The 24,323-nt window shown below is 40.3% G+C and overlaps 1 protein-coding gene across 2 annotated transcripts in view; it reads right to left on the bottom strand.

The window, feature by feature from the left end:
* cc2d2a (coiled-coil and C2 domain containing 2A) overlaps positions 1-21,836 on the bottom strand; it is a 64,352-nt gene extending 42,516 nt beyond the window's left edge. Inside the window, exons 1-13 of one of the 2 annotated variants that reach the window (XM_007889001.2) lie at positions 21,760-21,836; positions 19,236-19,406; positions 17,393-17,474; positions 16,931-16,990; positions 14,838-14,915; positions 14,382-14,454; positions 13,513-13,604; positions 12,517-12,618; positions 11,305-11,409; positions 9,284-9,478; positions 7,828-7,993; positions 6,123-6,259; positions 5,258-5,389 (exon numbers count right to left, since the gene is read on the bottom strand). In XM_007889001.2, coding sequence (XP_007887192.2) covers positions 5,258-5,389; positions 6,123-6,259; positions 7,828-7,993; positions 9,284-9,478; positions 11,305-11,409; positions 12,517-12,618; positions 13,513-13,604; positions 14,382-14,454; positions 14,838-14,915; positions 16,931-16,990; positions 17,393-17,474; positions 19,236-19,249 — 1,236 coding nt within the window. In that variant the 5' untranslated portion in view covers positions 19,250-19,406; positions 21,760-21,836. The remainder of the gene's footprint in view (positions 1-5,257; positions 5,390-6,122; positions 6,260-7,827; positions 7,994-9,283; positions 9,479-11,304; positions 11,410-12,516; positions 12,619-13,512; positions 13,605-14,381; positions 14,455-14,837; positions 14,916-16,930; positions 16,991-17,392; positions 17,475-19,235; positions 19,407-21,759) is intronic. The other variant, XM_007889002.2, reaches the window with a different exon arrangement.
* Between the last annotated feature and the right edge of the window lie 2,487 nt (positions 21,837-24,323).

Raw genomic sequence — 24,323 nt, 5'->3', positions numbered from 1 at the left:
GAAATTAAGAAGGATTTGGAGGTATTAAAGTAATCCTTTGGGATGTTGCCAGGTAAATTAGATGAATCAATGAACTACTCGCGTGTGAAACTGTAGCCATTCTTGTGATTGACTAAAGTGCCAATGCAGTTCCATTTCAGATCTATAGCTATTTTCAGTTATATGGTAGCTTTCCCCGTAGAACTTCTGAAATTCCTTTACATGGACAGTGTGGTACGACAAGAGATGTAAAATCAGATCACTTATTCCTTAAATAATCTGCTCAGCCCAACAGCTTGTAACTATTCATAGAATCAGAGAATATTGTTGCACAAATATGCAAAAGTAGGAGATTCAGCCCATTAAGCCTGAACTATTTTTTTCCTAACTTATAAACAAATCTAATCTTACTCCACTGCTAAATACCCTTTAATATTTTCCTTTTTCTTTTATCAAGCATCCAATTCCATTTTAGACAAATTTATGGATTCTGTTCAAAAACTATGAATTTTACATTTCACCCACTTGCTGTGTTAAAAAGTGTGTTCATCCTCCCCTTTGCTTTTGTGATTATCTACACCTTATGCCCTCTCAACACCGACTTGATAAGCACCGAAAGTTATCTATTAGTATTTTACCCTATAATAACACTTCATAATCTTAAAGACTTAGTCACCCACCCACAAACCTTCTCAGCTCTTGAGAAATTATTTAAACTAGTCTTAACATATGTGCAAATACTTCTGATGGATTCTTCTCACTCAGCTCCTGTTAATCCTGCATGGTGAAGCCCTTAATGGGATGGATAGTTCTAGAAGCAGTCAAAAGTTTGTAAACTCCAGCAGTATAATAAATATAATAATCCTTGCATTTGATATAGCGCTTTTCACATCTTATAGACGTCTCAAAGCGCTTCACAGAATAGACTGTAAAGTGAATTGACTGTGTATTTGTGGGCGAAATGCGGCAGCCAATCGCGCACAGTGGTGTCCCACAAACAGTCATGGATTGAAATGACCAATTTATTATTGTTTTGTTTTGGAGGGATTATTATTAGGCTCTGTGTGGAGTAAGGAAACTTGCACAAGTACACCAACGCACACACTTGGGTCCCCCAAACTTTGGTTCTTGCCAACCAGTGCCTAATTAGATAAGTAGGGTATATCTGTGGGAAGCTACCCCGCACGAGGGGCACCATATAAATGCATGTTGTTGTTGTCTCTTTGATTAGTGGGTGCACATTCCATTCCAATGGAAAATTTCCATGCTTAGGTGGCATGCACATGTGTGGAATGCTGCTTTTTGGATTTTCTTAAGCGTGGCAATGGTTTCCACGTGTGTCAGATGTGCGGTTGATCGAGAAAGGAATGTGATTTTAGGTGGTTAAATTCTAGCAGTACCCTAATGCACACTTTGGGATCTCCAAGCCTTGGCTCTTTCCAATCTATGCCTAATACTCTCTGGAATTATTTATGCATCCCACCAGGGAGAGTGCACAGAACTCTCAGGCTGGATTGGATACTATTAAGCATAGTGTTGGGCTTCCAAATGGGTCAGACACCCAGCTGGCCAAAAAGAAAAAAAATTCTGGCTACAATGTTTGTATCAAGAAACATTGCACAACTCCAAATCATTCTTTCCCATGGCCTCGAGACTCAAACTCTTTAGTTTACTCAGTGTTACCTTCCTCTTATAATCAAAATGCTTTCAATCTTAAACTGACATCATAAGCCCTTTGAGACACCTTCCCAGTATGAAAGTTGCTGTAGAATTTAAATTGTATTGCAAATTGTATTGTGTCTGACTAAAAATTCTGGATTCATTTAATTTTCTCTTACTCTTTACACCCCAGTGGTGCAATATCCCATGAGTCTTGGACTTTCAACCTCACTTTCTCACTAAAAAAAATCTGTACAATATAGACATTAAGGAAATTAAGGGAAAAATAATGCAGTTAGCTCAGGAAAGATAAGCAGTAGCAGAAAACAACTCTTGGATCTCCTCATGGTAAAAAATCAGTCATTATTTATAACTTGGGTTTAATCTCTTCATTGTACATGCATATAACAGAGGGTTTTGTTATATGCGATATTGATATTATTATATCAATGGCAAGCTGTGTAGTTTTAGTTGGTTAGACTCCAGCAGTACTCCAACGCACACTCTGGGTTCCCCAAGCCTAGGCTCTTTTCCAACCTGTGCCTAATACTTTCCGGAATTAGGTAAGCAGGATGCATTCCTCCAGGGAGAGAGTGTATGTTTCATTCCAACAATCTATCTTTGGGATTTCCATGTGTAGGTGGGATGCATGGAAATCTCAGCTTGGTTTGGATACTCTTAAGCTTGGTGATGGGTTTCCGCATGCGTCAAGACACCCAGCTGATGAAGAAAAAAGTGATCCATTGTGTCCAGCATTACAAGCAAAATGCAAAAAAAAGGCTGGCTTCAAGTCACGAGAAATGCTCCCTTAATGATGTTTTTGGTGCTTCCTGTGTATAGTGAACAAGCACAGCATGAAGGAAGTGGCATCAGCCATATTTCCTGCAATTATCAGGCATGCGTGCAATGGACAGGAAGTGACATCAGCTTGACATGACAATCCAGAAATCCACAACTTCAGGCCAAGGGAACATCCCAAATCACTGGACAGTCGAGGGTTTGCACCATTGCTGGGGACTGGATTCGGGAGGGATGGCGGGGGTAAAGATGACCGAAAGTGCGGTAAGAGGAAGGTCTTGAGACACACCTTGAGGGAAGGAGCGAGATGAAGGGAATCCGGGATGAAGTTCCAGAGAATGGGGACAAATAGACTGAAAACCTGACAGTGGGGTGGGTAGGGTGGGGGACGTGAAGGAGGCAAGTGCCTGGTGAGCAGAGTGAGTGGGCGGCTTGGCAGGGTGTAAGGTCGCAGAGGTAGGGTGGGATTATGGAGAGATTTAATAATAATTTGGTCACTTAATCCACCACTGTTTGTGAGACACTGCTGTGCGCAATTGGCTGCCAGTTTCGCCCCAAAAATACAGTCAATTCACTTTACAGTATATTCAGTGAAGCGCTTCGAAGCATCTCAAAGACGTGATTAGAGGACTCCACTGTGATGACTGTGTGGATAAGCAGCCCAAGGAAAGAGGTAGTGGCAGACGTGAGCAATATTGCGGAGCAGGAGGAAAGCTGAGCAGATCAATATTGATATGGATTTAAAGGAGATTTGAGAGTCAAACAAGACACTGAAGTTGTGCTCTGACTCCATTCTACGATAACTGAATCTGTACATTCAGGATAACAAATCCAATTCAACATTTGGCTAGAACAGCAATCTGCTTGTATCAGATTTGGATAGAAGGATAGAATGAATTTGCATCCTTATAGTTCTTTATCATGTCAAAATATCTCCCAAACACTTTACAAATAATCACACTCGAGTGCATTGACTCTTTTTGTAAGTAAATGATGTAGCCATTTGTGTTGGCCAAATCCCACAAGCAGCCATGAGGTAACACAAAACAACAGCAGTTTGACATTTCCTTAGCGCCTTTCATGTTTGGAGGAGTCTCAAAGCGATTCACAGAACCAACTGGGAGACTGAGCTGGGGATTGGGGGAGCTCAGGAAGGAGGAAAAAAGGTGACCAAAAGCACGGTCAAAGAGAAAGGTCAGTCTACAAAGGTTGGTAGAGAAGGATTGAGGTGGAGGGACTCCAGGACGGAGTTCCAGAGAGTGGGGACAGAATGACGAAAACTTCTTCCACCGATGGTAGGGTATCTCAGGCAGGGGCAAGAAGCAGACTGAAGAAGTTCACTTAATGGAGGGTGGTAGGGCATATACCATTCCGGAGGATTTGCCTACATTTAATTATTTTTAGTTCTTTATACAATAATGGCACTTGATTACAAGTGTGATTAAGGTAATGAATAAACTTGTAATCAAGTTGACTTGCTTAATTCAGCAAACCATTGACCAGTATATTTATCTGGGACCATTTACTCCTTCTATTACAGATAAAGAAGATTATTAACTTGTCTGACAGGATTTAATTCCTGAGGCAAATTCTAAAAATAAGACATCAAATATTGGTCATTAAAATGTATATATTTTACAATCTGATAAAGGCTCACATTGAATGTTTTGGAAATGTACAGTTTTCACTCAGAAGATATGCTGACAAATACTAACGGTGCATATTTCATAAGTGATCAGATTGGGGATTCAACCCTTCAGTGGTAATTTACTGCAATACGTTTTTTCTTGACAGATTTATTGCTTCCTGTTGATATCACAGTCCAGCTGCAATTTCCATTGAGAAGTTACATTACCAAAGTCGAGGCTCTGGTTATTGTTACATTTTGGGCTGGAACCAAATCAAAATCACCCCTGAGGGATCACTCTTTGAAAATCTCAGATCACTTTGGGACAACAGGTTTGTTTTAAAATCATAATGCAAAAGGGGATCTAATAGACACGCAAGCATGTTTTAGTGCATGCAACATCGTGTAATGAATTTCTACAAAAATGGCTTGATATTAATGAACTGCAGTAGAGTCCTATAACATGCCTGTCCAAGACTTGTACTTATTGACATTTTAAGAGAGGATCAGGGGGAAAGACTGAACTCGACTTTGAATTAGAGGAACAAATTCTAGAACAGCAATCTGCTTGTATCAGAATTAGATAGAACGGATTTGCATTTTTAAAGTGCTTTATCATGTCAAAATATCTCCCACTTTACAAATAATCACACTCGAGTGTAGTGACTCTTTTTGTAAGTAAACAATGTAGCCATTCTGTTGGCTAAATCCCACAAGCAGCCATGAGGTAATACGTAACAACAGCAGTTTGACATTTCTATAGAGTCTTTCATGTTTGGAGGAGCCTCAAAGCGATTCACAGAACCAATTGGGAGACTGAGCTGGGGATTGGGGGAGCTCAGGCAGGAGGAGGAGAAAACATGATCAAAAGCACGGTCAAAGAGAAAGTTTTAAGTCAGGCTACAAAAGTGGGGAGGAAAGGGTTGAGGTGGAAGGACTCCAGGACGGAGTCGCTCCATTCTCGTGGATTTGGCTACTTTTTTATTTTTATTATTTATACAAGAAAGCACTTGATTACAAGCTTGATTTACATAATGAATAAACCTGTATTCAAGTTGACTTGATTAATACAGTAATATAGTAGGTTTTAAAATAATTTCAGTAATTAATAAGCCTGCGGTAATATTTAATACCATTCACCTACATGACATTTCAACATTTAGATTGGAAAAATATTATTGTTTTATTATTTACCTTTCTATACATGGTTTCTAATGCAGGTTCCACTTCTTCCTCTCGTGAGTAAACTGGAGGCCTAGTTTGGGATTGTTTGATAGGATTAGGCAAGGCTAAAATCCTACCATCAGCTCCAAACCAATTCTTGCCCTAGGATAGGAATAGAAAGTCGAGTTAACTTGACAGATAAGCAAAAAGGCTGTCTAAAATGCAAGTCACATTTTAAAAAGGAAAATAAAATCAAGTTACATTAAGAGTTTCTTTTGAAAGGTGCATTTCATAAAATGCCTCTCAGTATTCCCTGCCCTTAGTCTTCAAAATCAACAAATTCATCTTGATCCGAGCAGCGAAACTCTGTTCCCCTCAACCATTCAAGCTTCCAATTGAAAATAGCTGGTCATAGAATCTTACAGCACAGAATGAGGCCATTTGGCCCATTGCTTGTGCGGGCTCGTTGAAAGAGTTATCCATCTAGTCCCACTCCCCTGCTCTTTCCCCATAGCCTCGCAATTTTTTTTCTTTTCAAGTACCTATCCAGTTATCCAGTTCCCCTTTGAAAACTATTATTGAATCCGCTTCTACCACTCATTTAGCAGTGCAGATTGCAACAATTCACTGCGTAAAAAAAGGTTATCCTCATCCCCCAATCTGGTTCTTTGGTCAATTGTCTTAACTCTGTTACCGACCTATCTGCCAGTGGAAACATTTTTCTCCTTATTCACTCTATCAAAACCTCTCATAATTTTGAACACCTCCATTAAATCTTCCCTTAACATTTTCTGCTCTAAGGAGAATAATCCCAGCTGCTGTAATCTCTCCACATGAGTGGTGTAGCCGTTTGNAAAAAAATTATCAAATGAAAGCTCACATTTCTCTTACATACCTCTTCATTTTTAAGAATGCGGTTCTCTAAGATGTTCTGGTTAGTTACTGAAACGTGAGGTCTCTCTCCAACATACAGGCCTTCATTTTCTAGGAATCGGAGTTGCACATTTTCAGGAATCTTCTCTGATGCAGATACTGAAAGTCAAGAGCACAGCCTTTATATTGGGCATTTGCTCTCTTTCTCTCCTCCGCACCCCCTCTCACTGTCCATAAAGAATAAGCGCCTGAAGCCAAATATCCTAGCTATTGGATAAATACAAGTATAACAGAGAGAATCAGCATAGTATGCTAAAGGCCGGCCGTATCTGACAAACCTAATTATATTCTTTTACAAAGTCTCTGAGGTGCTGGAGAGGATGGGGAGGGTGAAAAAGACAAAGCTGTAGATATTATCTAATTGGATTTTCAGAAGGTGTTCAACAAAAGCCAACACAGACTTCTGGATGAAGTTGAGGTGCACGGCATTGGATGCACTTTAATGAAATGGTAATTGGCTGTAATAATAATCCTTGCATTTGATATAGTCCCTTTTCACGTCTTCCAGGCATCTCAAAGCGCTTCGTAGAATATACTATAAAGTGTAGGGACTGTGTATTTTGTGGGCAAAAAGTGGCAGCCAATTGCGCACAGCAGTGTCCCACAAACGGAAAGTTCATGTGAAAGGACAATTTCAGGCTGGTGGGTGTGGACATTAGAGTTCTCCAGGAATGGGTGCTGGGTATGCAGCTGTTCTCCACATAGATCAGTGATCTTGCTTGGATATAGAAGGAAATATTCAAGTTTAGCAGATGCCAGTAAGTTTTTAAGCATAATGAACTGAGAACAGTGTACAATTCTACAAGTTGTCATTGACAGATAGACTGTGTGGGCAGATTCAATTCAATGTAGTTAAATGTGAGGTAATGCATGTTGGCTGTAATAATAGTGGTAGGAAATGTGCATTTAAATGGAAATATTCTAGGGGGAAATTAATAAACAAAGGCATTGTACATAAATCACTAAAAGCTATTGCACAGATGCACAGCGTCTTTAACAGAGCTAATGGATTCTGGAACTCACAGCAAGAGATATAAAATATAGAAGCAAGAAAGTACTTTTCAAGTTACTGGTCAAAGTACCAGAAGGCTTATTGTATTTAGCTTTGTGTGCCACATAGGAAGAAATATTTATTCCAATTCCTTTGGGGCTGAGGTGATTATTAAACAATAATATTTAATAATGCTGTGGTTATGTAAGTAAATTGAATTTTTCATGTGGAGTTGGAAATTTATTGATTTATTTTATCAGAATCAGGAGAAACTTGAATAAACAAGGAAGCAAAAAGTGTTGGAACATTTGTTATACTTTCAGCACACTGCTATGCTGTTTTCTTGGAGAGGATTTTAGGAAGGGCAAAACTTTGGCAATAAAGTTTGCTATTTAAAGAGATGTTTAAGCAGCTTTTTTTAAAAAATTCATTAGTTTAAAAATTCAATGAATTAACCGCTTAACCTTTTGTCACCAAGTGACACAAAGAGAATATATTCAGGTAATCTTCTGAATTTCATGTTTTATTCTTCTTATGCTGCCAGGAATTGCCAGGATAAGGTAAGGTACCTTTTACCTGACAGTACGTGGGAGTCTCCATTCATGTGGAGAACAGAGAACTCACATCAATTGTCATTCTCTATACTCTATACACATATATAAACTGAGTCGAGTACCTGCCAGAATGCTGGGGGTAAAAAGCATCTGTCGTTCTTTCTCCAGACGACTCTGGTCGCCTTCATATTCAGCAGCTTGTGTGACAAGAAAATCTCGTGCTGTTTGATCGATTATAAAGAGTTCTCCATCATCCTCTTTATCTTTCACAAGTGGTTTGTCTTCTTCCTGCAATAACCAAACAATCAGTTGATTTTCTACTGCAAGAATGTTAAAGAAATAACCGTTTTTGAGACGTAAAAAAGAGTGGGGGGCCCAAAATTCAGTTTTAACATGAGAAAATGAACATAACACCATCTTAAGATCCAAGTGAAATTCCATAAACCCTTTTTTCTGAAATAAACATATCTGTTTTAACAAAGTAAAAACCTAAATTGATCACCATAAACAGGTGGAGTTCAGAAAAACATTTTCCCATTTACATTAAAAATGACTGCTGTTTTTAAGGGAGTGGGAACTGTGCCAGTGAAGAAAGGGGTTGACAATGTTTGCTACTGGGAGAGTGGGGCAACAAGGAGGTGGAGCTGGGAGTTCAGAAGAGGCGTAGGATCAGATCAAGGAGCAGGTAGTGGGCTTCGTTTGGGAAATGATGGAAGTGAAAGAAGAGTCGGGTCCGGGTAGAAGACATGGAGGGAGGGATGAGTGGAGGCCTGAGAGGGAAGGAGAGGACGGGGCGGAAGGAAGGGCAGAGGCAGCAAAACAGATCCCCTTGACGCATAGGAGTTTGGAGACATTTCACCTCCATCATAACTTTGAGACGCAAGCCATGCCCAGGGATACAATACAATTTACATTTGTAATAATAATAATCCTTGCATTTGATCTAGCGCTTTTCACGTCTTCGAGACGTCTCAAAGCACTTCACAGTAAAGTGAATTGATTGTATATTTGTGGATGAAATGTGGCAGCCAATTGTCCCACAATCTTTATTTATTTAAAATTTACATAATTTATTTAGAAATGTAGGAGTTAGGCTGTCTATCAGAATTGAATGTTTCAGAAAATTCTTCTTTGAAACAAAAAAATGAACAATATACACAGTATTGGCTGCTCATTATTGAGTAGAGGTGAGTGTATTCAGACATTAATGGCAATATAATGCTGCATTTCTTGCTGATATCTCCCAACAGTAGAAATATTTCTATTACTATTTAATGATTGAAATGATCTGATCCAAAGAGAATTTGTTTCTCAGGAAAGAGAGTGAAGTGTTTTGAGACATCTCAGCAATGTAACAAGGCGCTAATTCAAATGCAGCAATTATTATTTAATTTTCCATTACACATCTGATGAAAGGATCTACGTTGTCCTTATATGCTGGTGTTCACAATTTACACCTTGTAAACTGCCAATTTTAATAAAGGTCTCCCCTGGTAAATGGATTTGGCAGCATTTGTAATTTGTACCTGATTAATTGCCACTGACTGATATTGGATGTAGAATTAAATCGAGTTTTACCTGTCCCTCTTCCTCCTCCTCAACCGCCTCCTCTTCCTCTCCATCCTCTTGCAGTTCAGCCTCTTGACTAGTTTCAGGCCTTTTCTCTTGTTCGGACTCTTCCTGTATCTCCTCGGGCTCGGACTCAGGCTCAGGGTCAAAATTGAAAGTGAAGAAATTGTAGGCCTCTTCAGCAGTAGGACAGTCTGTAGTAGTCTGTAACGGCATTACCAAATTGTCATCTCAAATGTTTTTACCTGGAAGCTTGCTATTCTGTGACCTACTAATTCCATACAGACCTGTCTGCTCCCTCCACTCAGCAGGCTCCAGCCTGTCCCACATCCCCCGCCGGGCTGCCTCACATCCGCGGTCGGGCCTTCAGCCTTTCTGCCCCAACTCTTTGGAACTCCATCCCCCAGGCACTTTGCTTCGTCCCCTCCCCTCTCTTGTCTCCTTCAAGGCATGACTTAGGACCCTCCTCTTCCACTGACCTTCATCATCCTCCTACCCCAACCCAACCCCCCAAACCCGACCCCCCAGCTCGGGTCCAAATCCTTGACTATCCAGTGCCTTGGGACATTCTCTCGATGTGAAAGGCGCTCAACAAATGTAATTTGTTGGTATTTGTTGTTGTTGAGGCTTGTAGTCTTTGTTCTCCCAAGTGTAGGACTGCAGGGACAAAAGATCCACTAGCGCAGTAGATTTCAATAACTCAAACCCTCCTCCCAACTAATATCTTTACAAAAGTGAAAGGTGGATTTATATTGCTGCTCTGGATTGAATGCAAACCTGGGCAAATTAGATGTAATTTCCTTATGGTTCAAAGGCACAAAATCTTTTTTCCCCCAGTGATATCACAACACAAATAATTTGTGAGTTCTTCCTGCTGTATGTTATAGCACAGTTTATTTTTGGTTAACCAGGTGTCCAACACATGTGGAATCTCATTACCATGCTTAAGAGTATCCAAACCAGACAGATTACCGCATTTGTAATGCCACCCACGCGTGGAAATTTCTCTGTGTCTGGAATGGAATGTGTACTCTCCCCCCATCATGCAATATTACAGCACAGAAGGGGGCCATTCGGCCCATCGTGCCTGTACCTCAAAGAAATACACCCTGCTTGCCCAATTTCAGAGAGTGTTAGGTGCCGGATGGGAAGAGTCAAGGCTCGGGCCCTCCTGAATGCAAATCGGTGTAACACTGGAGTAACCAGCTAAAACCGTGTAACTTGCAATGAAAAGCACTGTCTGGCACGGCTCCCATTGCTTGTCCAGGACTTTGGCTTGCAGGGTTAATAAGAGCTGAGTAGGAAGAATCCCTGTGCTTTGACAGGGTTTCCCTTTCAAGTCTTCCCGCTGGGCCAGGTTCTCTGGGCTGTCATCAACAGCGAGCCGGTATAAATATAGATCCACCTAAGACTGCCACAGAGGGTCAACTTAATTCCAACCTGCTTTGACATACAGATGCCTGCATACATTGAACCAACACTTGGGGAGTAAAAATATTAAGGGATATAGTGGAATGTTGGGATTAGAGAAGATTTGTCAATGTACGGCCTATGGAATGGTCTGTGGCTGAGTAGATCCAATGGATCAAATGTTCCTAATTTCCTAAGGAAGTGGTAAGATCATCCTATCTGAATGTATTAAAGGAAGAGGAGAATGGAGGGAAAAGAGGATACTTCTAACACTGCAGCGCACAAGTTGATAATATGTTGATTCAAATTGACCAGAAGAGTGAACGCTATATCCTGGGTTTCCACACTCGTTCACCGGAGAATTTAACAAGTTGTCTTGAGGCTCATTCAAGAAACAGCTTGAAGCTCTGAGGAATGTTCAGTTCGCCCACAAAATATACACAGTCACACCACTTAATATATCCTGAAACACATTTTGAGACGTCTCGACCACATAAGGCACCGTATCAAATGAAAGGATTATTATTGTGAGGATTCTAGTTATAGATTCACACAAACTGAACATATTGTAATTTTGATTTAAAGAGAAATATCAGCAAACTAATTTCAATTTCTTTTACCTGCGGTTTCTGCTTTATCTTATTCGCTGCTTCACGAAACCTCACTCTGGAAGAGGGAAGGGGAGATCCAGCATCTCTTGGTCTCTTCAAATCCTCTTCATCTGTCTGTTTAAAACAGAAATGCATTACAGCATTGCAGGAAAGGAAGCCATCTGTAGGTTATTACACAAAAATCCAAGGTCTTTGTATATTAAACAAATGTCTATGATACTCTTGCATTTGATATAGACCTTATCACATTGATAGTTTAATTAGGAGTCCTGTAGCTCAGTAGTTAGAGCACTCGCCTTGCAAGCGAGAGGACCGGGGTTCGATTCCTTACAGGGCAAAACGTTGGGCAAGTTTCCTTACTTTACATGCCTCTGTTTACCTAGCAGTAAGTGGAAACCCGGTTGTTAGTCGATTGGAGGAATCGCTTTTCCTGGGGTAATTATTCCTTCNAAAAAAATAGTAAATTGGACACTGCAATCCATGACTGTTTGTGGGACACTGCTGTGCGCAATTGGCGTTTCGCCCACAAAATATATAGTCAATTTACTTTACAGTATATTCTGTGAAGGACTTTGAGATGTCTTATTATATTATTATAACTATTCATTAAGTTTTTATTTGCTTGTTTTAAATTTGGAGAATGCCCTTTCCAAATGGAGATTTGGAACATTTGTAGACTGGAACATTTGTTAATTGGGGGATTGCTGGCCAGGACATCGGAAGAAAACTCCCTTCTCTTTTTGAATAGTGATCATTAACATTCATCCAAACAGGATGGCAATTTAATGTCTCACCCAAAGGACCACATCTCTGACAATACAGCACTTCTTCTGCAGCGCACTGGAGCGTCAGCTCAAACTCCCAACTCGGGGTTCAAATCCAGCTGTTATCAATGAGAAGCCAACAATAGCATAAATAAATGTAAAACATTCTTTTATAAATACGGGGCCTCAATTGTATTGACAGAACAGGAGACTAGAGCAGCCCTTTAGGTACATAAGGCAGTTACTAATGATAATTGAAATTGATATAGTGCCTATAGTTGAAAAGTGCTTCACAGGGAATGGCTGTCAAGTACAGTAATTCTATGTTTGCAGGCAGATGCGGTAGCCGATTTGTGCACTTAAGAACTCAGAAATGAGCGTCAATAATCATAAAATGCCACTAAAATGGGCAAACATTAGTTACAGACTGAAAAAAAATCATTAGATATTTTCTCACTTTTGTGTCAAGTCTCGTGAGTGGCTCTTGATCACGGAGACTGGTCAGGCGTTGTGGAAATACACTGGCTTCCTCTTGCTGAATAGCAGTCTCTGCTTTAGACTAAATAATGTCAAACGAAAACTAGGAATGTTAATTCTTCAAGGCAAGTTATACACAAAAAACTATCAATCGTGCATTTTAAAAATGTTATTACATAAAAGTGTAAATACAGATGTACAATCAGCTCTTAATAAAAAAAACACTGAACAACTTTGAGCTCATAGTCCAAGCTGATAGCTGCAGGCCTCGGAACAATGCATTGTCGAGATTTCGTCCTTCAGATGAGACGTTAAATTGAGATCTCATCAGCCGGTTCAGGGGAATGAGATCACTCATTCATTCATCCTGTTGACCAATACATGGGGAGAAACTCCTTTCTCTTTTCAAATAGTGGAGTCCTGTAGCTCAGTGGTTAGAGCACTCGCTTTGCAAGTGAGAGACCCGAGTTCAATTCCAGGCAGAGGGTGAAACCTTGGGCAAGTTTCCTTACTCCACACAGCCTAATAATAATCCCTCCAAAACCAAAAACAATAATAAAATTGGTCATTTTCAATCTACGACTGTTTGTGGGACATTGCTGTGCGCAATTGGCTGCCGCGTTCGCCCACAAATATACAGTTAATTCACTTTACAGTGTGTTCAGTAAAGCGCTTTGGGACGTCCTCCCGACGTGAAAAACGCTATATCAAATGCAAGGATTATTATTATTGTAGTGCCATGGGATATTTAACCTCCACCTGAATATATTGATGGGATCTCAGTTTAACATCTCATCCAAACGATAGCACTTCCAGCAATGCAGCACACACACATCGGGGTGTCAGTACAGACTATCCAGATTTAAAGTCACCGCGTGAGTCTTGAATCTCAATGTTCTAACTCAGAAAAGAGAGTGCTACCACTAGCGCTCCAAGTAATCGGCTGCACAGTTCTCCCCCAACAAATGGTCCTTACCCTTGCAGCTTTCATTTTCTCCCTCACTTTTTCTCGCATGGAGTATTCAGCAAAGCTTGTCCTCGGAGTAGATGCAAGTAGAGGAGGAAGGACTGAAGAAAACATAATTAAACACAGTTATTAATCAGGAGATAAATGTAAGCAAGGGGAAGCCTCACTTCACCACAAACAATCCTGAACTTGCACCAGTTCTGTATACCTACACGTACACACACAAGTTGCACTTATATATTGCCCTCCACGCGGGTAGAATCTCAGAGCGTCTCACACACACCTGAACCACAGATAGTTAATATTCCAATCCAAGTCCACTACTAAAATTAATTCTTGCAAAATGAGCACTCATGAACTTGCGAATTTGAAAGCAATATACATTTAAAAATCCTAAGCTGATGTTTTTTTTCTTAGTCAGGGTGAACTTTGAAGCTTGTCTGAAAGATGGCACTCTGACCCGGCGACTAGTCACTGCACACGTGTGATATTTATAAGTAGGTAGATCCATGTTGTTTCAGGCAGAGGAGAGGTGCCAGAACTATGATTTTAAAGAGTAGACTCCAAAGTTTCTGCTATATAAAGCCTCAAGTCTTTACGGTTTGTCTCAAGGTGTACCTTGTACACCATGAGCGAGGCATAGGAGGTGCAAAAATTGTCTACGACTGCAAACATCTCAACAATAAAACTTTCCAATTGCAGCTTAGGGAGTATTTTAGACTAAAATATCCTCATTAAAAATACAAAGTTATGCTGAAAATGGTTAAATGAAAGGCAAACCCCAACTTATGGAGAGCTGTTCTGATGCAACATCAGTGAGGAACAGAAGATATCCTGGAACACAAATGTTGGACGCGGGAGGGAGCAGGGCAACTTACCTCTTTGTTCAGTAAAGGTGCCATTTTGCTCTACAGACTCTTCAGGATACCAGTCAGCTGCTTCCTCCATCAGCTGAAAATAACAGAGCAAGTTAGTGGACAAAAAGCTGCATACAAGTTTAAAGTGCAGTACAAGTACTTTAAGAAACTCTTTGAGAACGTGTTAAAGTGTGACAACAAATGTAATGGGAATTCAAGTGAAAACAAAAAACAGTAACCTGTATAGTTTTACATAAGAATATATAGAAAATATAATATCCACACAAACAGATTCAGGAAGGTATTATGGCTTATACTGTTTATGTTGCCCAAGCATCTTACTGTGCATCTCAAAGACTAAGCATAACTTTCCTCCAAAAGAAAAGGAAAAGAGGGAAGAGGTCCAATTATAAAACTTTTCAACTACTGCAAAGTACAAAGAGATATACACCCAATAAATGGACAGTGAAAACATACTGGCTTTTTCCTCCTTTGTCTTTGGATTTTCAGGGTTTGCTTGAGGTTCTCTACCTGCTCCTCCTCATTCTGAATCACCTGCAGAAAATCAACAATTTAGTACTGTATACTGTAAGGCACTCTATAAATGAAATCTTGTTGTTTTAACCGATAAACTCTGAAAGCTGCACAACTGTAAGTTCAGATTTATAGGCCAACAAACAGTCTGGTACTGAAAGCATTCAGCATTCCCATACACTTTTGAAGTGTCTGAAAATTAAGATTCGCAAGTTAACATTTACTACTAGAAATGCACTGTACTCAGTATACACACACACACAAATAAACACCCATGTGACGTAGGAGCATAATGTCTCTGATAAAGTTTGAAAGTTTTTCAGCCACAACATTTTAACGTAGTCTGGGTATTGTCAGCACATCTTGTTTAATGGTTACCATATCGCAATGTCATGCTGGTTTAATTTGCTCCTTCAAAAAAATACCAAATAAGTATCCAACTGGGAACATTGCTAGTCATAGGAAGAGCTAGACTGAGATGATTAAATACTCATTATAAGACCATTGATTGTGCTGCTGGGTTTGTGAGTAGGTTTTGCTCATGGAGGAAAAGCAGGCTTGTTGCTTGGAGAGAAGATGTGAAGGAAGACAAATGGACTTTATTTAGTTATTTTGGGGGTTAGGTCTGTGCAAAGCTTTCCCCATGAGGTTAAAAGGGTAGAATGGAGTGCATAATGGGTGTAGATTCAATTTCAGCACCAAAAAAGGCCAATTGCCCAACTGTTTATATTCCTCATGAGATTCTACCCCTATCCTCCTTGGGTGGTGGGGGTGGGGGGGCGGGGGGAAAGAGAAGGAAAGTGGGGTCTCCAAAGTGACATGCCTAGCAACGGAATGTCAGAATCAAGCCAACTCTCTGTGCCAACCTCAGTAGTCCAGTTCCTAAACCAGGCGGGTCTGCAGTACTCCAGGCAACTGCAAGCCAAAGGCCTAATGGGTAGGGTGCTGTCCTAGCTAAACAAGCAGCGGGGAAGTTTGCCAGACTACAATATCAATGGCAAGCTGTGTTGTTTTAGCTGGTTAGACTCTCGCATTACCCCAATGCACACTCCGTGGCCCCTAAGCCTTGACTCTTGTCAATCTGCACCTAATACATTTTGGAATTAGGTAAGCAGGAATTGACCCTCCAGAGGGAGAGTGTGCATTCCATTCCAACAATTTCCACGTGTAGGTGAGATGCATGGAAAACTTACACTTGGTTTGGATACTCTTAAGCATGGTGATGGGTTTCCGCATATGTCAAACACCCGGCTGACCAAAAAAAAGCTTCCACCCATCCTGATCGCCTCTTTAGCTCCCCACCTCCAAGGATTTTACCAGGGCTGGCAGGTTACTGCTATTGGAAGAGCCTGGATAGGTCAAGCCTTTTTTCTCTAGAGAAGTCATCATGCACAACTCATTTACACACAGAATAGATTGGAGTCCCTTTGTATATACACAGCACAATTTTAAACTACCAAGAAACAAAATCCCATCTGGAAAACCCTTTCTCGAGTTTAAATCCCTAGGCAAATGTACATCAGAAACATTGGAGTAAAGACTCCTCCACAATGGAAAAGATTGAGAAAGAAAGATTGGAGGAGACACAACAGAATTTTATAAACTGTTAAAAGTTGCGGAGTGATGAGTATTGCCAAAAGTTATCTATTCATCAGCTGTTTCTTAGTCTCCTAGGAAAATCCGTAAAATCCATTACTAATATGCTGACTCAATTGATTCTACAGCACCAGAATTGCTTACATAGTTTCATTTTGGTTATAAAAAATATTGATAAAGAGCACAAATATTCCTTTTATTGTTTCCCCTTTTGCTCTAGTTGTGGACGTTCAAGACAGTGTCAAAGAAATGCTGTCTTCCCACTGTCTAAGGTGAATGTTTGCGACTGGAAGCATTTGCCAATGCAACTGTCCACTACTCAAAGGGCATTAGTCAGAGACAAAACAGAAATAAATCAAGTTGAAAAGCAGAACAGAAATGAGTGTGTGTCGATTCTCGAAATTCAAAGGAGAAAATAAACCAACAGAAGAAGTACAAACCTCCACCACTGTAGCTTGCTCATATCCTTTACTGTTTCCCAGTTCTGCATCGACCAAAGCCTGACAATTAAAACAATACGTATTAAATAGTTTCCCTTTTATGGAACTGCATTCCTTACTTTATTCTCTTGAGCTTTCTGGGCCTGGCTGACTGCATATGGTCCTCTCTCAGCCAGAAGGGAAGGACAGTTTAACTAATGTAAAAAGCTGTGAAGCATCCTCACTCCAAATGTCACTAGAATAGAACCCCATCAAACCAGGTACCTGCCATCTGGTGAAAGCTCGATCCTGCACTTGTGGGATGTCAAGTAACTAGTAACGATTCTCAGGGTCTCCCTGGAGCTGAACTGGCTCCAAGGTGACATACTTGGCAACAGAATATCAGAATCGATCAACTCTGTGGAAATCTAGGGAGATCGATTCCTGAGACATAGAGCCAAATTGATGGATATTTCTACGTACCTGAGTGTCTGTGACATCTCGACTTCCGGTTAGAGATTCTTGCAGTACCTTGCGTTTACTTTTAATCTTCTTGCGGAGATTACTGGAAGAAACAGTACATTTGTAAATAAATATTGTAAAAATACTGTTCCACTCCATCCCTCATGAAAGCAACTTCAAGGCCAACCTTCTTTCTAGAGCAAATTTAAGACTATGAACAGTTTGATAAACATTTAACTAATGTTTGAGTCAGTAATTCAATGGCATAAATAAGGAATAACACTAGAAGAAAAAGAGGCAGGGGATCTCCTTGAGGCTGAACTGGCTCCATGGAAGATTGGCAATGGAACGGGAGAACCAATTCAATTGATGTGATGGTGATGGTAATCCAGTTTCTGAGCCCTCTACGTCCGCAGTCCTCCAAGGCACTACTGATGACCAGCCAGCCTAGCACATCGGCAGCATTTGAAGAGAAGACCGGTCACGGGATTCTTCCCATTCGGCTCCCGTTCACCCTGGAAGCTAAAGCCCTAACTAGTAGGATGGTCCTAGTTGGACAAGCAGCAGAAAGCTTGTAAACAGTGCTCCCTGTGACAAGCTGTGCAGTTTTTAGTTTGTTAAACACAGCAGTACCCCAAGCCTTGGTGCTTGTCAACCTGCGTCTAATTGTTTTCAGAATTGAGTAAGCAGGTTTTGGATATGGGTCCTCCAGCGAGCGAATAAGCATTCCACTGCACAGAGAAATTTCCACATGTAGGTGGTACACCTAAATATAACCCTGTCTAATTTCGATACTCTGAAGCATTGTGATGAGTTTCCACATGGGACAGTCCAAAAAAAAAAGGCAGTGGCTCACTGACCAAAAAGAAAATAACGTAAGGAATTTTGGAAAAAAAGCACAGAAATTTGGTAGCATATTGAATGCTGTTCAAGTCCATAAGAGCATTTGTTATTTGTTAAAGTGGTTATCCAGCAATATGAGGACAACTCAACACTTGTGATAAGTTCACTATAACCTCATACAGTATATCCAATTCAAAGTATTTTCTTAGCTGAAGTGAGAACTTTCTGAATTACTGAATTTCTGAATGTGGCAAGTTAGGTAAGTGAAAAACTATGAAGATTAAGGACCCCGAGAGCCAAGAACACAGCATGACATATTATTATGAATGAGTTGGATATTTCTCAAAAGACATGTTCTTTTACTGTGTTTCCCAGGGCCACACATACACAGACCAAACCATTTTTTATAGGAGGCCGTTTTTTAATAATGTTATATAAACCATAATAATTCTCTCACTTCAGCAAAGAAAATACTTTGAATTGGATATACTGTATGAGGTTATGGTTAACGTATCTCAAGTGTTGAGTTGTCCTCATATTGCTGGGTTATCCCTTCAACAAATAACCATATGTACTTCAGTGTCAAGATCAGTTCTCATCAGTCAAAGCTAACAGAACAGATCAGTGTTTATGGACTATAGGGAGGTAATGTTACAGTGTTCCTTATTGTGGATGGAAAGATGCTAGTATGAGATCCTGTTCCTGGGATCAATGGTGTGTATGTGTGTCACGTGTGATCACTCTCAGTGTTAGCAATAAAACCACACGGAATAAGCCAACGGACATGGAGAAAATAAGGCATATGTGGATGACAACTGCAAGCACAGCTCATGTACATTTGACATGGATATTCACACAACCTTACTTTCGCCCACACAACATACAGTCAATTTACTTTACAGTATATTCTGTGAAGCACAACGTGACAAGGTGCTATATCAAATGGAAGATTTATTATTATTACTAGAATTAACTCTGGAAGGCAATGTGAGAAAAAAAAGAGAAGTGTTGGTATACTTACTCTGCTGAAGCCATCTTTTAAAAAAAATCAATCAAGCTGATCACGCTGCTCTGGCTTTCACACAGTTTTCATTTCGCATTATATAAAAGAAGAACACAGAACTAAGCCATCTCCTCTGTTCTATTTCTTCCTTGAGGAAAGAGAACGTATTCCAGCGTGTAGCTTCCAATGCTGCAAACAAACAAAAATACTGTAGTAATTTAGGTCACAAACTCAGAATTAATAGAAAATACACATTAATAGAACCATATGTAACTCCTAAACAATGTAGCTGGCTCCAGTATAAAAGCAAAAACAACTAAAAGGCTCAATAATCAAACTGCAGCTTTATCAAGTGCCATAGATACTGTAATTTTTATTCACCACTGGACTTTGCTGGTAATATACTATCTCTTAAATTATACTCCCATCAGAACATAGTCAGATTCAATCAGATACATGGGATTATAGTAACTTGTAACTGAGGGTAAACACTATGATTTTAAGAATAAAACAATGTATCTAGAGTACACAGGCAAGTATCTTCAGAGTATTGTTGCAAATGTCACAACCACTGTGGATCCTACCATAAAAGCCAGGAAATTACCCTAAAAAAATTAAAAACTTTTCTAAAAAGATTTAAAGTTATGACAAAGTTGCAAAAAAAGCTAACCATATGTAGAAAATAGTTACTAAGTGTCTTAATTAAATGTTACATTTCTTAAACAGTGATAAGTCATAGTTCCTGTATTACCACAATTTAAGGATGAAAGCAATGGCAGCAAAATAACAAACTAATGAATATTTTAAAAAATGGAGAAATGAGGCATAGTACAGTCATTATATTATTATTTTTTTCTGGAAAATGTACAAGCTCTAATCAAGATCAATGGGAAAAAATGCTGAGACATCAGTGATACAATGTTGCTTCCTAAGGCAGAACAGATTCAAAGCAATATTGAAAATACAGACAAGATTTAACAAAAGCTCAAAAAATGGGAAAACAGTGCAAAGAAAGAAAATAGTTTACTGGGTTAGTCTAACAGCATCAGGTGCAAGAACAAAGAAATTAAATGGACACTAGCAATTGCAAAAGGGTCATTTAACAGCAAAATGAGTTTCCATACCACAATAAAATCAAGCTGGTTCCAAGAAGCAGTATGCTCTGTAGTCAACAGAACTCGAGTGTGTAAATTGAACCTTCAACCCTGAGGTAAGGTTTCACATTTTCTGGGCAGGAAAACATGACTTAATAGCGGATCCTAGAATTAATAATAATAATCCTTGCATTTGATATATCATGTCTTTGAGACGTCTTCAAGACGTCTCAAAGTGCTTCATTAACACACAACAGAGAAAAATATTTAAATTTGTTATTACAGGAATAACATACGTTTGCCTATGAACCAAAGAACAATGTGGTTAGAGGATGCAACAGAATGGACAGGTGGGATACATCAAGAGCTGATACAATCCCCCATTGCAGAGCTAGGAAGTATGGAGAGTAATGTTCAGAGAGGAGACACAGAAAATAAAAGGGGAAACATAAAACTCAATTGCAAGGATTATCATTACTATCTTTCTATCGAACCTGACAATTTATTCCTGTTTAAGCGCTTTGAGACGTCCTTCTGATGCTGTACCAAATACAAGGATTATTATTGTTATTATTCAATAACGTCATCTCAGTCTGGTGGTTGTTAATACCTACCACAAAACAACACATTTTGCCTTCCTGTTACAATTCACACCACCCCTGGCATTAGTAGCCAGGGACGGTATGTGGACACTGAAGTGGGTAAATAGTAGCCCCAATGTAATAATAATAATACTCCTTGAATAATAACAACAATGTACATCATCATGTTCACTGGGCACGATCATAAAATAGCAGTTAACTGGATATACCAAACCTATATAATAATAATAATCCTTGCATTTGATATAGCGCCTTATCACATCTTGGGAGACGTCTCAAAGCGCTTCACAGAATATACCGTAACGTGAAGTGACTGTATATTTTGCGTGGGCGAATCGCGGCAGCCCATTGCGCACAGCAGCGTCCCACAAACAGTCGTGGACCGAAGTGACCAAATTATTGTTGCTTTGGGTCAATCTCAGACCAGGCGTTTCTCGGAAATGGACAAATGTGTTTTCTTTGCTGTAACAGGAGCAGCTTTTATTAATAGCCGCAATAGCAAAGTGTGATCTGTGGTTGTCACAGGGTGGGTGGGTGGGTGGGTGGGTGGGATACTCTCTCTTACTGTAACTAAGCAGCTGAATCAATATTAACCCGCAAAGTGAAACCTCCACGGGTGCAACCAACACCAGCAGGAATCAGGGCAGCAAAGCAGCTGATGGTGCCACATAAACACTGAGGAGCAGAGAGTCGACACGAATCTATCACCAGCACAGACTTCAGCTGCTGCAATGCAGTGGATCATCAGGTCCCGGGGGCTGCAACACAGTAACCGGATGGAGGCGAAGCAAATCGAAGTTTTTTTTTAAAAGAATTATTATTATTGCAAAGAAACAAGATACTTACACCGTGAGCATTAATGCTTTGGCTTCTCATGCAATGCCATCCTCCCTCCCTCCCTCCCCCCACTCTTTCACTGACGCTGACCGTGTCCTGGAAACAGCTCTCCTGGTGACCACTTCACAGGAAAGAGCCTGAGCTGCCTGGACAGCAGTTGGTGAGTTTCACTGTCAATCACTGAGGACCAGGCTGGCAGCTCAGGGGGTGGGGTGGGGGGGGTGGGAACTGATTTGCTACGGTGTCCTGTTAAGAGAGAAATGTAGGAATCCTAATCATCATCATTTTTTTAAAAAATATATATATATGCAAATCCACAAAGACCAAAACATACAGTGAAATCAGTGTGAGGCTGATGGTCTCACCCACAGAATATTGCAGTCAGTTCACTTGACAGTGTATCCTGCGAAGCGTTTTGAGACGTCTCGAAGGCGTGATAAAATGCTGCTAACAAATGCAAGGATTATTATGAGAGACCTGAGTTCAATTCCAGGCAGGGCGAAACCTTGGGCAAGTTTCCTTACTCCACACGCCTAATAATAATCCCTCCAAAACTAAAAACAATAATTAAATTGGTCATTTTCAATCTACGACTGTTTGTGGGACATTGCTGTGCGCAATTGGCTGCCGCGTTCGCCCACAAATATACAGTCAATTCACTTTACAGTGTGTTCTGTGAAGCGCTTTGGGACGTCCTCCCGACGTGAAAAGCGCTATATCAAATGCAAGGATTATTATTATTATTATTAAGAGTCGCGGACCCGAAGCGTTGACTCGCTTTCCTTTCTCTCTGGGTGCTGCCTGACTTGCTGAGTTTCCCCAGTTCGCTCGGTTTTTGTTTCAGATTTCCAGCATCTGCAGTATTTTGTGTTTTGTGCAAAAATCATTATTATGGTTATATGGGAAGTAGACAAAGCTAAAGGAGAGGCAGAAATCTTCATTTTTTTGCCATTCTCCAGCCTGTTTGTGAGTTTATTTCAGTCTCTCTGGAAATGTTTTTTTTGTCTTCAGCCTTGTTGCTAGCTCGCCCACTGCATTCCTTCGCTCCATAATGGATGGTCAGGAAAAAGAAAGATTTACTAAGCTTGTAGTGAGAAATGGAGAAGGTGACCATTGAGCCAATACATGACTGTACAGAAAGAGATTAAAAAGACATTAGGGAGTGGAGAGAGAACCGGAAAGGAATTTAGCAACAAATCCAAAAACTGTCAAAACATTTGCTCACTATTATATCAACAAAAAGGTAGTTAGGGAAGAAGCTAACAAAGAGTTACAAAACAGTATGAACAGTAAATAACAAACACCTGGAAATGTTTTAACTCCCTCCCCATCACCCCCATAGTCTGGGCTGACACTCCAGTGCTGTGTTGGGGGAATGTTGTATTGTCAGAGGTTTTATCTGCCTGTTTATTTGGATGTTTAAGATCCCATGGCACTATTTGAAAAGAGAAGGAAATTTATCCCAGTGTCCTGGCCAACAAATCCTTCAGTTGAATTAGTCATTCATTTCCTGGTTGTTTGTAGCATATTGCCGTTGTATTGACTTTCCTCCTTGGTGGGTGGTAAGCACGGTCTCCTTGAGGCTGGGCTGGCTCCACGCTGACATGCTTAGCTTTCCAATGTTTGAATTAAATCATCACTCCAGGCAGTCCAGGTAGTCTGGTTCTGGAGTCAGATGGGTCTGCACTATTCCAGGTCACTGCTGATGACAGACCAGCCAGTTTGGCTCATCAACAGGATTTGAATGGGAAGACTAGTCACTGGGAACAGGGATTCTTCTCACTTGGCTCCTGTTAACCCTGCAGGCCAAATCCCCAATGGGTAAAGTGATCCTACCTGGATAAGTAGGGAAAATTGACAGACAGTTGCCTTGGTGGCAAGTGATATGGTTTTAGCTGGTTGAACTCCAGCAATAACAACTTGCATTTATACAGTGCCCTTCACGCGGGTCAGCTTGTACCCCAGCAGTAGTACCCCAATACCCAGGCTATGGTCCCCATACCTTAGCTATCACAAACCTGTACCTAATAGTCTCTAGAATTAGGTAAGCAAGGTACATCTCTGCAACATTCCACATACAGAGAAATTTCGACGAGCAGGTAGTTTGGATACTTTGAGCGTGGTGATAGGTTTCCACATGTGTCAGACTCCTGGCTGACCGAAAACCATCTGCGCTCTGGCTGCCACATTCCTCTACGTTATATACAGTCACTACACTTTATAGACATTACTGTGAAGGACCCTGAGACATTTTAACATGATAAGGTGCTATATCAATTGCAAGGATTATATTTAAGATTCTTTCAATGTTGAAGAGAGTTCTTTAGAAGTAAATACAAGACATTGTTGTGAAGTTTTCTTCTCCATCTTTTATCTGTGAAACCGTTACTGTATGTTTTTCAATGACTAGTATGGCAGATGTAACTATATCTCTGGAATAACATTCCTCAGTCCCTCCGTCTTGCCCCATCGTTGCCCATGTTCAATTCACACCTGAAGATTTTCTTCGAATCACGCCTTAAGTCACCTCCACTGTCTTTCCAGCTCGGTGTCAAACCAAACCACTGCTAAGT

Source organism: Callorhinchus milii, unplaced genomic scaffold (genome assembly GCF_018977255.1).
Source record: "Callorhinchus milii isolate IMCB2004 unplaced genomic scaffold, IMCB_Cmil_1.0 Scaffold1, whole genome shotgun sequence".
NCBI classification, from domain to species: Eukaryota; Metazoa; Chordata; class Chondrichthyes; order Chimaeriformes; family Callorhinchidae; genus Callorhinchus; species Callorhinchus milii.
The sequence above is the reverse complement of the archived record's forward strand: the minus strand, read 5'-3'. Positions and strand labels throughout refer to the sequence as shown.